The sequence below is a fragment of the Dermochelys coriacea genome, chromosome 10, assembly GCF_009764565.3.
Source record: "Dermochelys coriacea isolate rDerCor1 chromosome 10, rDerCor1.pri.v4, whole genome shotgun sequence".
NCBI classification, from domain to species: domain Eukaryota; kingdom Metazoa; phylum Chordata; order Testudines; family Dermochelyidae; genus Dermochelys; species Dermochelys coriacea.
In genome coordinates, this window is record NC_050077.1 from 74550575 (window position 1) to 74566187 (window position 15613).

Here is a 15613-nt window from a genome sequence, read left to right on the forward strand (position 1 = left end):
TTTCATGTCATAAACCATTGTGGGACAAAACTTACTGCTCTTAAACAGCTGCAAAGTTTCAAATAGTTTAATCAAAGAATGGGACAATACTTGGCCCTTGGATCTCTCAGATTGCAAGGAGGCATGATTTGAATCCCTGGGTCCATATCCAGCCCTACAGTTTATTTTTCAGGAATGATTCAGGACTTCATGGGGCTGAAGAAGGCCAACAGAGAGGCCAGTTTTTAAAAATCAATTCTGTGAGATCGATATCATCCTCATCTTATTTTTACTGTGACTTTAAAAAGAAAAACAAAACTGTTCAGATCCAGCTAGATTTCAGTTTTAGATCTGATTTTTTGAATAAAAGTCTTTTCTGTGCAAAAGTAAATTGCAGCATGGAACTCTGTTATGATACGAAATGTCATTTCTGTGATATTAATGTTAGCACTCTTCTGACATGTTATACATAGCACAGGTCATTGAAGTTAGAAAGAAATAGAGTAAATTAACACCTAGAAGATTTTGTTTCAAACCTTTATGATAATTCTGTTAATGACATCCAGGCAAATTCCCTTTTTGAAATGTTCATAGAAAAGCATTGTCATTTACACACAAAAAGCAACTTAACATAGTGCAACCACATGGAGATCTTAAATGAAGGGATAAATGGCATCTAGGAAAAATATGTATAGAAAATAATTTTAGCTAGTCAAGTTGTTCTTAGTGAGGTTTGGAGTCATTCCCAGGTCAAAAGTAGTTACAAGATGATGAAAATCATATTTCCAATAGCAGGCGATTCTATGCAGATTTGACATGAGGATAAATGGTGAGAATCTGCTAATCTCCAATCTCAGTAAAGTCGGAAGTATTCATAAGTGTATTGTGTGTGTTCCCTGAGTACTGTATTCCATCACCAAAATAGGAATTTCCCACAGGGGAGAATCCAGGACAAATAGTTTATTAAATATAAAAGATAATCTATAAAATAATGTTGAGACTGACTAACCAGATAAAACCAGGAAAGTGCAGAGTTAATGGTTGCCACTGCCCATCGCTCATTCAGTGATGTGTTGTATACCCTAGCAAACAGAATCTCACTGAAATTTTTATTGTGCTTGTGATGAATACCACAAAGTGCCATGCGTATACAGCTGAAAAGTACAGAATAGCTATTTTCAACAAGACTTTGGTTAATCAGAAGTTGGTCACTTCCCCTACATATGCAACCTGGGAGTAATGCACACCATATGTGCATATAGTAGTGCCACTGAACTCAACAGGGCGCTCTCCAGTGAGCAAAGTTACACATGTGCACCCAAGTGCTTTGCTGGATTGGAGCCTTTCTGAGCATCTAGCAGGTCAAAGCATCTTTAATATCCCGTGGATTTTTTTTTCTGGTACCCAGATTCTGAGCTTTTTGAATTCCAACTCTGTATACCTCCTGTAGCTCAAAATAGGTAGCGTTGCTCTGAGTTGCATATGCTCTGGGTGGGAGGAGTGGGTAGTATAACTGTCCCTTTTTCAAAATACCAGAAGCTTGAGTACAATCGTATTCTTTCTGCTCATCCAGACCTTTGCTACCCATGGAATAGCTTAGTTTTCTTCATGCCTATGTGCCCTTGTAAATTTTCAAAAACAAAATTCATTTTGTCCATTCTGAATGCACATCACATTTTCTGGAAATGTGGAACCCGAACTCTGTGCTTCTATTTCCTGAGCTGTAAAATGGAGATAATATTAATCTAGTGTACATTGCTAGGTTTCTGTGAGGCTATATTCATCAGGATTTGCAGTGTGTTTTGAGAATCTCAGGTGGGAGCTGCCATAGATATGGAAAATATTATTATTATTAACGTAGCTGCCCAAGGCATTTCAGCAAAGACGTTGGCAGATCTGGAGGTAGGACTCGCATATCCTAGCTCTCGGGCCCTTGCTCTGATGAATAGATACCACTACCTCCCTAAATAAAGCAACCTTTAATTATGATCCTTCACATCCCCACATTTCAGCAATGTTTAAACATTTTAATATGGTCATTCAAACCTTCCTATTGAATAAGCAATACCTAAATTAACTTGGAGGATCCTGTTAAAGGCTCAGCTAGAAAAACGCTTGAATTGAAAGCCAGGGGTCCCTAAGTTCACACCCTAGCCAAGTCTTTTTTCTTCTTCCTACCTGTCAGAGTGGGAGTCAAACTGAAGGAATAATGCTGTTTAGAAATCTGTATGTGATTCTTGAGATTGATTATGTTCATACTAATGTATTTTCTTCTGTCTAATGTTTCTGTAATGGCCCTAAAGGGAGAGAGCAGTCATTGTAGCAGTGAGGATAGAACAAACTGAGTATAGAATCTTCAGCCTTGACATACCAACTGGTTCATTTATCAGACTAAGAACAAAGCTGTTTACAGACAGTAGAACTTGGCAATGAATTTAAAAGCCTGTTGCCTTCAGACTACTAGGCTCAGCCACAAATACCTCGATGTAGACTCAAAATTTGCATATGTTATTGCATGCTATTGTTCCTGGGGGGGGGGTGGGAAGTCCTTGAACATAGAGTAATAAAATAAAAATGGTAGTTTAAAAAAATGGTTTAGAACTAAATGTACCAAATGAAATGTGATAAAAGTTATGTAAATGTTTTGAACCTCTAATTGTCAATGAGGAATTTTAATATGGACATATATTTTTCAGGAGACCATATACCTAGATGAGGATGAAGATGAGGATGACAAGGTAAGTGTGTCACATGTAGGTACACCAGTTAGAATGAAATAATGCAAATGATGCAGTCTTACTCCAGGAGATTGTGGTTTATACTCTGCACAGGCTGCAGGGTTGGGGAAGAGGCGGTTTCTATTAATGATGGGCAAACCTAAGAATATCTGAGGTTTCATTTGGATAAGCATTCCAAAGTGTGGATGCCTATTTGAAGCTTATAAAAACTGACGTCCCTTTGGAATCCCCAAAAGTGTGCTAGAAATCATGGGGAAAACAGACTCTTTTGGGTACAATATTTCTTAACAATTCCAGTTCTGAATCTCAGATGGAAATTCTATATGAATAACATTTCTTGTGGTATTGAGGCATTTCCAGTTTTTATCCAAGTTGGAGACCAGAAATGCTGAGATTTGTGGAGGGCTGGGGAGAATTATCTCAATATTTCAGACCCTCCAAAAATGTTGGTTTTAGTTTGGCTCCTGAAATGTACAAAGAATTGGGGTTGAAGAGAGGTGCCTCTTAGTTTATCTGAATATATTTGCTCATCCTCCCGCTTCACTCTGAAAAATACATTGGATTCTTTCCAGTTTATCAAACCAAGATGACAAATGATAAAAAGGATTAGAAGGCATGACATATGAAGAAAGATTACAAGAACTTTAATATATACATCTCACAAAAAATAACTAAGTAAAGGGGAATCTGATAATCTATAAATACTTGAGAACTAAAAGGTAAGGAATTATTTAATGAATAACAGCTAGAAAAAGGAATTTAGATTTTAGGACATAAATATTCACAAGGTTATGTGCAACTTACAAATTTCATAATAACTTGGCATGCCATTTCTTGAATATTCCATAGGTTAATAGAACGTTAAAATGAAATTAACTGTTCAGTAGTAAATCAAAGTCATAGTTAGTATACAAACCCTTAACGTTACCCACTTGTGTACATTAGCGTTAGATCTAAACAAGCTATTTGCTGTGAACAACTTCTTTAAATTTAGATTACTGTTCGGTCAGAAATTTTAAAAAACTGAACAGAAATCTCTCTGAGTTTTATACAGCTACCACTTATTATTCAAAATTATGTAACAAATAATTTATTTCAGACTGTGGATTCCTCACAATCTATATACCACAACTATCAGTTCAAGTATTCTCATTTATAATTCACTGTTTGCATTGTGTGATTGATCAGCTAACTCAAATGTTGTTGTTTCTGCTGAGTGAATAATCCTAAAGCCAACAAGAATCTTTCTTGATGGCCATTGAACACTTCTGCTGCTAATATTTTTGCTCAGACATATTTGTGCAAGTGTTCCCAGGTGAACATTCTTCCAAACAAAAGTCACTCTGCACTGAAATTTGCAGAAAATTAATGAAAAGTAAATTGACTATTTTTATTTGAATAAATCTTTATCATTACATTTTTGGTAGTATTTGTCCAACTGTAATCATGATAGTCTGATTCACATATTAGCACATTATATCCTCCCGCTTATTTTATGCTTACAATAAAGCATGGCTAACATGTTCAAACTAAAAGTTGCATGATTTTCCATAGAGTGGTGGATGTTAAGCATATCTGAAAATCAGAGGAGTTTCCTAGCTTTAGGCACCAGATTTGAGAATACGAGCCTTCATCTTTATTGGTGTACTGCCTCATTCTTCAGTGTTTACTCACTTGGACAGGCCTATTCACTTTTGTTTTACCACATTACTTTTCTTCATTTGTGCATGCTGATTCAGAGAAAATGATCTACCTTGTCTTAAAGCTCTAGACAATTAAACCATGAATTTGACCATAATATTTGTCTGTGACCGTGATTTAGAACAATAAAACAAGTCTTGCTGGTGTGGAGGGGGGGAGAAGGGAGGTGGTTCTGTTTTGCTATGAAGAGGCACACAGTACATTTCACCTTATGAAAAAAGTGGGGGGAAAGGACATTTGAAGATTTGTTAAATAAGCGTTTTGTCCAAAATCAGCAGAGGACTATGCAGTATATTCATTTATTGCAAAGCCAAAATATCTAGGTCTAGTTTTACACTGATGTAACTACACCAACTTCAATAGGGTTACTCTGTTTTTGCACATGGATAACTGAGATATGAGTTTAATTGCTGTGCATTTTGCACTTCTCCAAACTTGACCTTACTCTTCTTTTACCACTCTAGTTTTGGAATGCTCCTGAGAGACAATGTTCAAAATGCTGCTTATTTGGGAGGACCATGATGCTGTGATCAGTGTTGCTTCTAGACCTCACTGCTATATGCATTAAATACTCATGATAACTGGCAACTCATGAAACTGGGTGGAGCTGTTCATAGCAGAGGCAGCTGCTGTGCCAACTCTGTTATTACATTATCAGGTGCTCATCGCCATAATACTTTATAGCTAAATCTCACCATAACATGTAATCTCTATTAGAGTATTAACTTAGACTCTTGTATGACCATCCTGTCAAGTGTACCCCCTTTTTTGATAGTAAGGGAAATGGCATGTGTGCATTGAGGGGAGCCTAGATCCTTAAGTACATTTAGCTATGCTCAGTATCTTCATAGTTTTTCAAGTGTGGTAGTGCTAGGGGTGGTCGGAACACCCTTGTGGGTTAAAGAAAAATGAGTTTGGTGACATTATCTCAATGCAATGTCTGCATTTAAAAGAAAAATATACATTTTTTTCCTATTACAGGAACTCCTAAAGTTGAAATCTGCTAGTAGGGTCATAGTATACAAGGTCACTGTTTCTGTTTCCTGTCATTAATGTGTTGTATCAAAATACTCGCACACATAGCTCTTTTGGATTCTGTTGCATGTTAGACATAACAGACCGTGCTTCTGGGAATTGTAACATGACCCCTGAGAGATGAACTATTTACAAATTATAAACACACAGACGCTTAGTTCAAAAACAGAAGAGCAGATTAACTCCCTTCCACCTAAACGATCAGTCTTGAAAATGACAAGGCTTAATTGCTAGCTCCTCCTTTCCCCACAAATGCCGACACAGAAGACTGTGAAAGATAAGAATGCTTCGTCCCTTTGGCACAATCTGCTCAGTGGATGAATGCCTTCTCGGATCCTTGCCATCTTGGATGCAGATTTCAGACTGCATCATGTCAACTCTGGGGTCTGTCAGGCTATAGCTGTCTGGAGTGGGGATTGTTTTAAAATTACATCACTGTGGCATCTTTCACTCTCCAATACAAAGGTATAGAAAAGTTACATACAACTCATAAGGATTTTGTAATACTCTTTTGGAAGTGGCATGGAATCTTTTATTTTTCAGGTTGTCAGGATCTTAGTTTTTCTTTTCCTCCAAAAGAGACAAAACAAAATTGCTGCCAGTACCAGGTTTGGAAATTGGTTCAGCAGAAACTTGAAGGAAGGATGGTCAAGTGATTAGGGCACTAACCTAGGGTCAGTTCCTTGCTCTGCCACAGACTTCCTGCATGGCAAGTCATTTAGCTTCTGTGTCTCCATTCCTCATCTATAAAACGGGGATAATAGCACTGCCTCATCTCGCAGGTGTGTACTGAGGTTAAATACATTAAAGATTGGCAGGTGCTCAGATACTGCAGGGGGCATATAAGTTACCATAGATAAATAAGGAAAACTGTTCACTACTGAATCAACTCCACTTCCTGCAGCATCACCTGTTGCTTTGGGGGGGTCTCCCATCCAAATAGTGAGTATCACAGCCCTGCTTAGCTAGTGAGATGCAATGGGATCAGATCAAATAAGGCTATGGCTGCAAGCAGAGTTATTTATTAACTTCCAAGAAATATAAAGTGTCTTATGCTTGGAAAAGAAATCCCCAAAGGAAAAAAAAGGCATTTTTTCTGATATAAGAAAATTTCTGGTTTCAGAGTAGCAGCCGTGTTAGTCTGTATTCGCAAAAAGAAAAGGAGTACTTGTGGCACCTTAGAGACTAACAAATTTATTAGAGCATAAGCTTTCGTGAGCTACAGCTCACTTCATCATCCGATGAAGTGAGCTGTAGCTCACGAAAGCTTATGCTCTAATAAATTTGTTAGTCTCTAAGGTGCCACAAGTACTCCTTTTCTTTTTTTTAAGAAAATTTCTGTTATACTAGTTGGTACCAAAAATACACCAAGTTTTACAAGCATAGTTCGGAAAGGTTCCAGCCAAACAAATAAAAGTCAGATTCATCCAGTAGCAAACAGCTGACATTTCCATTTGTTTAGATTTAGCATGTGGAAACCTTCCGTATGAATCTTATTTGTACAAGTGGTTTACAATGAAAATTTCATTAATTTTCTCCACAGTAAAGGTCAGTAATTGAAACATGAACCAAGAGTCTATTATGTAAGACGATATATCCCGATACTTAGGAAAGGTCACTCAAGACAATATCATCTCATTGTTTTCATTCCTTAGGGTAAAAACAATTGCATTAGTTTTTTTTTCACCCCTTCAATTTAACAGTCACATATATTTGCACATCTCCCATTAATATCACTGAAGACTAAAGATGATAAAGGCTTGAAAGTACAATAAGCTACAAAGAGTGTTCTTGTGCTAACAATGCTGTTTTAATACTAGCTGTCTGATAGACAAGGATGTTTCACCTGATCATGTAATGAAAGAGAATTAAGAGCATTCTACAGCCATATAAATAAGAAGAAAACAAAGAAAGAAGTGAGACTGCTAAACGCTGAAGATGGAGTGGTGGTTAAGGGTAATCTAGGCATGGCCCAATATCTAAACAAATACTTTGCCTCAGTCTTTAATGAGGCTGATGAGGATCTTGGGGATAATGGTAGCATGACAAATGGGAATGAGGATAAGGAGGTAGATATTACCATATCTGAGGTAGAAGCGAAACTCGAACAGCTTAATGGGACTAAGTCGGGGGGCCCAGATAATCTTCATCCAAGAATATTAAAGGAATTGGCATATGAAATTGCAAGCCCATTAGCAAGATTTTTTAATGAATCTGTAAACTCAGGGGTTGTACCATATGACTGGAGAATTGCTAACATAGTTCCTATTTTTAAGAAAGGAAAAAAAAGTTATGTGGTAACTACAGGCCTGTTGGTTTGACATCTGTAGTATGCAAGGTCTTGCAAAAATTTTGAAGTAGAAAGTAGTTAAGGACATTGAGGTCAATGGTAAATGGGACAAAATACAACATGGTTTTACAAAAGGTAGATCATGCCAAACCAACCTGATCTCCTTCTTTGAGAAAGTAACAGATTTTTTAGACAAAGGAAACGCAGTGGATCTAATTTACCTAGATTTCAGTAAGGCGTTTGATACCGTGCCACATAGGGAATTATTAGTTAAATTGGAAAAGATGGGGATCAATATGAACATTGAAGGTGGATATGGAAGTGGTTAAGGGGAAACTACAGTGGGTAATACTGAATGGTGAATTGTCAGGGTGGAGGGAGGTTACATTGGAGTTCCTCAGGGATTGTTTTGGGGACCAATCTTATTTAATCTTTTTATTACTGACCTTGGCACAAAAAGTGGGAGTGTGCTAATAAAGTTTGCGGATGATACAAAGCTGGGAGGTATTGCCAATTAGAGAAGGACTGGGATATCATACAGGAGGATCCAGATGTCCTTATAAACTGGAGAAATAGTAATAGGATGAAATTTAATAGTGAGAGTGTAAGGTCATGCATTTAGGGATTAATAACAAGAATTTTAGTGTTAAACTGGGAACGCAACAATAGAAGTAATGGAGGAGGAAGAAGGACTTGGAGTATTGTTGACCACAGGATGTCTATAAGCTGCCAATGTGATATGGCTGTGCAAAAAGCTAGTGCGGTCTTGGGATGCATCAGGCGAGGTATTCCAGTAGAGATAAGGAGGTGTTAATACCGTTATACAAGACACTGGTGAGACCTCATCTGGCAATACTATGTGCAGCTCTGGTCTCCCATGTTTAAGAAGGATAATTCAAACTGGAGCAGGTACAGAGAAGGGCTACTAGGATATCGAGGAAGGAAAACCTGTCTTATGAAAGGAGACTCAAGGAACTTGGCTTGTTTAGCTTAGCCAAAAGAAGGCTGAGGGGAGATATGATTGCCCTCTATAAATATATCAGAGGGATAAATACCAGAGAGGGAGAGGAATATTAAGCTCAGTACCAATGTGGACACAAGAACCAAAGGGATATAAACTGCCCCATCAGATGTTTAGACTTGACATAGACATCAGAGGAGTGACGTTTTGGAATAGCCCTTCCAAGGGAAGCAGTGGGGGCAAAAAATCTGTCTGGCTTCAAGATTAAACTCGATACGTTTATGGAGGAGATGGTATGATGGGTTAACATGATTGTGGCAATCAATTGATCTTTAACTATTAATGGTAAATAGGCTCAAGGGCCTGTGATAGAATGTTCGATGGATGGGATCTGATTTACGACAGAGAGTTCTTTCTGGGTATCTGGCTGGTGAATCTTGCCCACCTACTCAGGTTTTCGTGATCACCATATTTGGGGTCAGGAAGGAATTTTCTCCAGGGCAGATTGAAGAGGCCCTGGGGTTTTTTTTGCCTTCCTCTGTAGCATGGGGCACAGGTCACTTGCTAGAGGATTCTGTGCACCTTGAAGTCTTTTAAACCATGATTTGAGGGACTTCAATAGCTCAGACATAGGTGAAGGTTTTTTGCAGGAGTGGGTGGGTGAGATTTGGTGGCCTGCATTGTGCAGGAGGTCAACTAGATGATCATAACTGGTCCCTTCTGACCTTAATATCTATGAGTCTATGAGCATGATAGCTTCTTTAGAAGCCATGAATCCTCCCTCTAGATCATGGTGTCTCTTGATTTCAACCTGTCACTAATTCTCAGTGATGTTATTTATAGGAACACTGGTACCCCATGGATTATAGACATAGCAGTAATACTTCTATGAACAAGATAGAAATGTAAGGGCCGGCTCCTCCAATCTGGATAAGCTATGCTCGGGGCAAGGACTTTAGAGGGGGAGTATAAAGGAGCTCCTAAATAAACTCTGTCCCAATTTTGAACCATTTGGGAACTAATCTGGTTCAGGTAATACTTATGGCAGCCTTTATAGCACTCTAAGTTACACCTGGCTACCTATGGACCCCAAATGGCAGTTTGACAAAAGGGGAGTGCAGGGATTGGTCTTGCCATGCCCCTTTTCCTCCTGAAAACCTCTTACACCAGAAGTGGAGAGGTGGTTTCTATTATTATACTATATATTTATATTGTGGTAACACCTAGACGGTCCAGTTCCATTGTGCTAGGTACTGTACAAACACACAGTCAGAGACAGCCCCAGACCCCAAAGCGCTTATGATCTCAGTGGAAAAAATAAGAGACAACGGGTGTATACAACAAACAGATGGGGACGGGGGGAGGAACTACAAGGTCACAGCAAGACAATATGATCAGCATGATGAGCAGTGGTTACAGCCACACTAGCTTTGAAAATATGCCCCTTTCAGGCCAATGGCGCTCTCTTTTGTGTCACTCAGAAATAATGCCATTAACTTGAATGAGTTGTTATGAATTCACATCATTGTAACTAAAAGCATAATTTGGACCTTCTATGTCCACTCTAGAATGTATACTTTTCTCTATTGTTCATTGACTTAATTCAGATACATTCAGATTTCCATTGGCAGGCAGGCATATTTTCAGCATGGTGTTAAAAAAATCGAAATCCTGAACTGTACAAACTGCCTATCATCTTTGGATTGTATGAGGTAGGTGTACAAATCTAGGCATGCATTGTGTACATTTACCCCTCCTTCTGTTAAGTAATAAGAATCCTCCAGCGGCAGACAATAGATGTAATAAAGGGCAAGAGAGTGTCTTGCAACACAGGTTGCTGGGATCATTTCAGTCTATTCAAAGGCCATAATAGAGAAGCACCAAATCAGAGTCAGTTCAAGGTTGCGTGTGATTTTCAAAGCACTGCATGAAATTCATCCTAGCTACTAGAGAGACTCTCCCTCTCCATGACCACTACTTCCTACAACAGCTCTTATTACACTGAACAATGAAACTGGTCAGCCCACCAAGAGGGAGAGACTTCTAGGAGAGGAAACACAACCTCCACCGGAATTGGGCCAAGACTATGGAACTTGCTGCTAGATGACCAAAGAACCTTATGTTCAGACCTAAAATACAAAACTTCCTCTTTTGCCTAAGCATTCTTCTAATTAAATGACATGAACTTACTCTTGGGACAGGCTCATGTACTACACTGATTAGATTATGCCCAATTTCTATCAACCTACATAGATTCACAATCAACCCATGTTGATACAAACAACTTCCTTAAATATTAGGGCAGCTGTTGCAACTGAGAGTATCTTGACTTGGCAGAATATGGAGATTCATTCTCTCCCCTCTACAGTCAATAACCAGTTGGGGACAATTCTCTGAGGTTTATAATCCATCAAATCCTTTTGATTTCAAAGGATACACATCTGCGAATATATTGGTCTTTGGGAATCTTTCTTGGCAAAATGAGTTTGAAACACCATACAATGGCATAGTGCATGACAGTTACAATGAAATCAAGCAATGGTAAAGTCTGCATTCTTTAAATAACCACAACATGTTTTTTAAACCAAAAGAACAAACAGAGCAAGAAGCCATGCATGCCTGAGTGTTTGGATTTTTTTAAAGTCAATCTGTTTGTTCTAATACACTGGAGAAATTTTACCCTAGTACATTAGACAAATCCCATTAAAGCATTACCCATGTTACGCTTTCAAGGACAATGTCAGGTTGGGTTATCTTCTGCATAAAAGTTGATCATGATAGTTAAACCTGCCCAAGAGTTAGTCAGACTTCACAAACAGATTTTTTTTTTTCCTGAAAATTTCCAGGTTTTCATTCATGGAATTTTTTATTTATTATTTATTTGGGGGAGGCCTATCTCACCCCTTTATTACTCTTTTTGTGATTTGCCCCTATTAATTTTTTTCCTTTGTATCCTCTTCTCCTTCCCTCCCCCCAAACATCCCTTGGGTTAATATATGCGTTTGCTATGGCATGCCAAAAATCTGTTGATGAATACCAGTTGTACGAAAGTTACATGCAACATTTCTTTTTTGCATGAGTGTTTTATGTAACTAAACTGAAATCCGAGTGGTATAAAGCCATTTAGGAATTGTTTGTGATTTCAAGCTTGAAGTCTGTTATACCATACCTTACCCTACGAGTCAGAAGTGCACTTAGAGAACCGCATTAGAAACTGTCCTTGGATTTGTAATGTAATAGATTAACAAACACATACTATATTGGAGTTTCCATGGGAAGAAGAAATTTAAAGGACAGATAATAAGGTGCATGGTTTTAACGTGAGGGTGATTAAACATTGGTGCAACTTTCAAGGGAAGTGGTTCATTCTCCATCTCTGGATGTCTTAAGTACGCCTGGATGCCTTTCTGGAAGACGTGCTAGTCAAACACAAGCACTGGACTCAATACAGGAATGTAGTGGGGCAGCTGCCCCACTCCAGGAGGACAGGGATTAAAAGCAGCCCTGGAGAGGGCTGTGGCTGGGCACCAAAGGAGTGTGACCAGCTGAGGGAATAGCTGACCACAGGTTGTGGCCAACTCAATCAGGGCCCGCCTGGCCCTGATAAGCGGGCTGGGGGGCCAGGAGCTGAAGAGTCTCTCTCAGCTTGGAGAGGAGATTAACCTAGTTGCCGGAAGGAGCAAAGGTACCTGATGCAGAGCAGTGCTGGGGAAAGACAAGAGGAGCTGGGGAGCTCCAGCCTGGCAACTCTCCAGGCTATGGCCTTGTTTAAGGCCCAAGCAGGTCCTGGAGTCTGTAGAGGCGCTGCATCAGTGAGCCTGCAATATGCTACACAGAATAACTAGATGAAATTTTATGGCCTGTGTTGTACAGGAGGTCAGACTAGATGATCTAACAGTCTCTCTCCTGTACTTAAAATCTATGCATCTATAGTTCCTAATGATTTCAACAGGGAAGTCTGTGTCTAGTAAACATATCTGACCAGTCATGGATTTCTGTTTATTGCAAGAGATTTTTCCCCCCTTCATATTTCACACAATTTCAAAATGAAGTCATTCTCATCAGTTTTAAAGCTGAAGTGAAATTTCTTTTGTTACTGTCCTTTTAGTTTCTGGGAAATTATTGAATTTCAGTGAGATGAAGTTGAGAGATTTGTACATAACTCTTCAAGTGAATTTACATGGGTCAATTATTCACTGCCATAACCAATGATGAGCTGCAAAATCTTAACAATGGGTTCCCTCCTCACCCCACGAGGGGTCGCCACCCCCGGGACTCCTTCCCCATCCAACCCCCCGTGTTCCTTGATGCCCCCCGGGACCCTTGCCCATCCACCACCCTCCCCTGTCTGCCCCCAGAACCGGGCAGGAGGGTCTCGTGGGCCACTGTAGTGGGTGCCCACCCCACCCGGCCCCTAAGAGCCAGAGGGACCTGCCTGGGGGCAAGTTGGGGAGTCCTGGTGCTGTTTATCTGGGGCAGCTCCGGGAAGCAGCCGGCAGGTCTCTCTGGCTCCTAGGGGTGGAGTAGTGTAGCTGCGGGGGGAGCAGGGGGAGCGGCCGCTCTCCCCACTGATCACATCAAAAATGGTGCCTTAGGCACCGACTCCATGGGTGCTCCGGGGCTGGAGCACCTACAGGGAAAATTTGGTGGGTGCACAGCACCCACTGGCAGCTCCGCGCCCGGCCCCAGCTCACCTCACCTCTGCTCTGCCTTTGCCCCTGAATGCACCACCCCGCTCTGCTTCTCTGCCCCTCTTCCTGCGAATCAGCTGTTCAGAGGGAAGCTGGGGAGGGCTGAGAAGCAGGTGGCGGCTTCGCACTCAAACCGAGGGTGGCGGAGGCGAGCTGGGGCGGGGAGTTGCCAGTGGGTGCTCTGTACCCACCAAATTTTCCCCATGGGTGCTCCAGCGCCAGAGCACCCACGGAGTCGGCACCTAAGGTGCCACTTTTGGCCATTGTTAAACTTTTGGCCATTGTCCCTCGTGGGACAATCCGGTTCTAAAAGAGCTTCTAAATTTAACAACCGGTTCCAGCGAACCAGTGCGAACCGGCTCCAGCTCACCACTGGCCATAACTCTAATGAAGAGTAAAAGGTGGAAACACCTTTCCTTATACGGGCAAAGGCTTTGTATCTTACTTTTTAAGTTCAGGTTGATGTGTGTGTGTTGGACACACAAGACTTAATTTCTGAATTCGCTGAACTTTTTTTTTCCTGACATGGTTAATCTTTTGTAAGACCCCTTTGTGTTTTTGTTCATGCAATTTAGTATAGAAATGAAGGGTTTTTTAAATCAGGATACGCATGGAAGATTTAAAGTAACATACTGATTATATAATTAATTCACAGTTGTACGTTTATTTTGATGGTGTTAATTCTTTCCCAGAGGCTGAAGACTAGTTTTATTCTACCTACAGTGCTGTAATCAGCTGAGAAATAGGGAAGAAAAAGGCCTTGAAGAAATGGGGATTTCACTATTCATTTGAAGAAAAAATGATTTGCTGGAAACAGGCAGGATAGTTTATTTTAAATTTAAAGTTAAACAAAGACCTTATAAGCTAAGGTTTTAAACCGTGGGTGTCCAGACTTTTTTCTTTTTTTACGGGCCAATTACACATTGACTTGAGACACCCCCGGCCACAAAATGTCATGGTACAATAATATCAAAAGGAGTGTAATGCTGTGGAATCTTCAGCCTTGTGTACTTTGGAAAGAGTATGGAGTGAAATCCTCCTTTGAATCATTCTTGTACATCGGACGCAACTGTATACTTTATTGATGCTCAACAAAGCTTTTTACATGAGATTGCCTGTATTATTTCTATATAACTTATCACACCAGAGCCAATGACTCTATCTTCATGACTTTAGAACGTCGGTCTTGCATCATTTCTTGGGCCCAGTATACTGTGGGTTGCAACTTCAATAGGAGCTGAGGCTGATCAGAACCTCACAAGAATCAAAGAATGTTGGAAAATCAGGCCTTTTATTGTGCCTCGTTTATCTTCTTCTGTGTCACTTAATGAGTTATGCTGTGTGTGTCTGGAGTTAGGGTCCTGGTACTAATCGCCACTCCCCCTCTCTCTCCCCAAGTATGTAACACAGAATGATGGCATAGAAAAAAATCCTGGAATTTTCAAATGATTCTTGCAAAAACATTACAGTGTCTAAGTACATCACAAGAGCAGCCCTGATACTCACTAATCCGAATCTGATTTCAGTGACAGCACTTGTTAATTATTTCGAGATTACACACACACACACACACACACACACACACACACTTTTCTGTCCTGTGTGTTTATATTACAAATTGGAAATGTCACTATCTAGCAGTGACTTCGTGTGTGTTCATGCGTGTATGCTAGGTAAGGAATGCATATGATTGCTATTATATCCTTCAGAATGAATCAGTGTTTGTTTTTCAGAGGCAGTTTGGTAGCTGCAGCAGAAGTAATGTTGTATGTGTTAAACTGTGTTATCACTGCATTTTGTAGCTCAATCGGAGATGTGTAATAAAGTCAGCATGATGCAGATAGTGCTGCCAGATTATCTTCTTACAACTCTGGGCCGCAAGAGTAGGCTTGCCCTGGAAGATCACTTTTGGAAATTTCTTGCCTTCCCTCCAACTACAAGTTGGACAGAACTAGATAATTACTGGGTTGGCTCTCCATGAATTTATGCTCTGTGTTCCACTTGTATGTAAGGGTGCATAACAGCAGCGTAGAAATAGTTTAAAATAACCATGACATCATTTAATTCTGACCCTAACAAGGTTATAACTGGACCTGTGTGAAAATGACTGGGTTTTTTTTTTCTGTTTTGTCATTAAACGGTTATTTGTTCTGGGTCATTTCACATTCAAGAGATTCATTTTTTGTTTTAAAAATTCTATGAAAGTACTTTTTCATAC

At 39.9% G+C, this 15613-nt stretch overlaps 1 protein-coding gene across 6 annotated transcripts in view; it reads left to right on the plus strand.

The window, feature by feature from the left end:
• MCTP2 (multiple C2 and transmembrane domain containing 2) overlaps positions 1 to 15613 on the plus strand; it is a 153074-nt gene that overhangs the window by 122961 nt on the left and 14500 nt on the right. For 5 of the 6 annotated variants that reach the window (XR_006274660.1, XM_038420090.2, XM_043493612.1 and 2 more), the window contains one exon: positions 2676 to 2717. Coding sequence is in view for 5 of the 6 variants with exons in the window: in XM_038420090.2 (XP_038276018.1) it covers positions 2676 to 2717 (42 nt within the window). In the remaining variant the exon portion in view is untranslated. Of the gene's footprint in view, positions 1 to 2675; positions 2718 to 3289; positions 3814 to 15613 lie in introns of those variants that run through there. The other variant, XM_043493613.1, reaches the window with a different exon arrangement.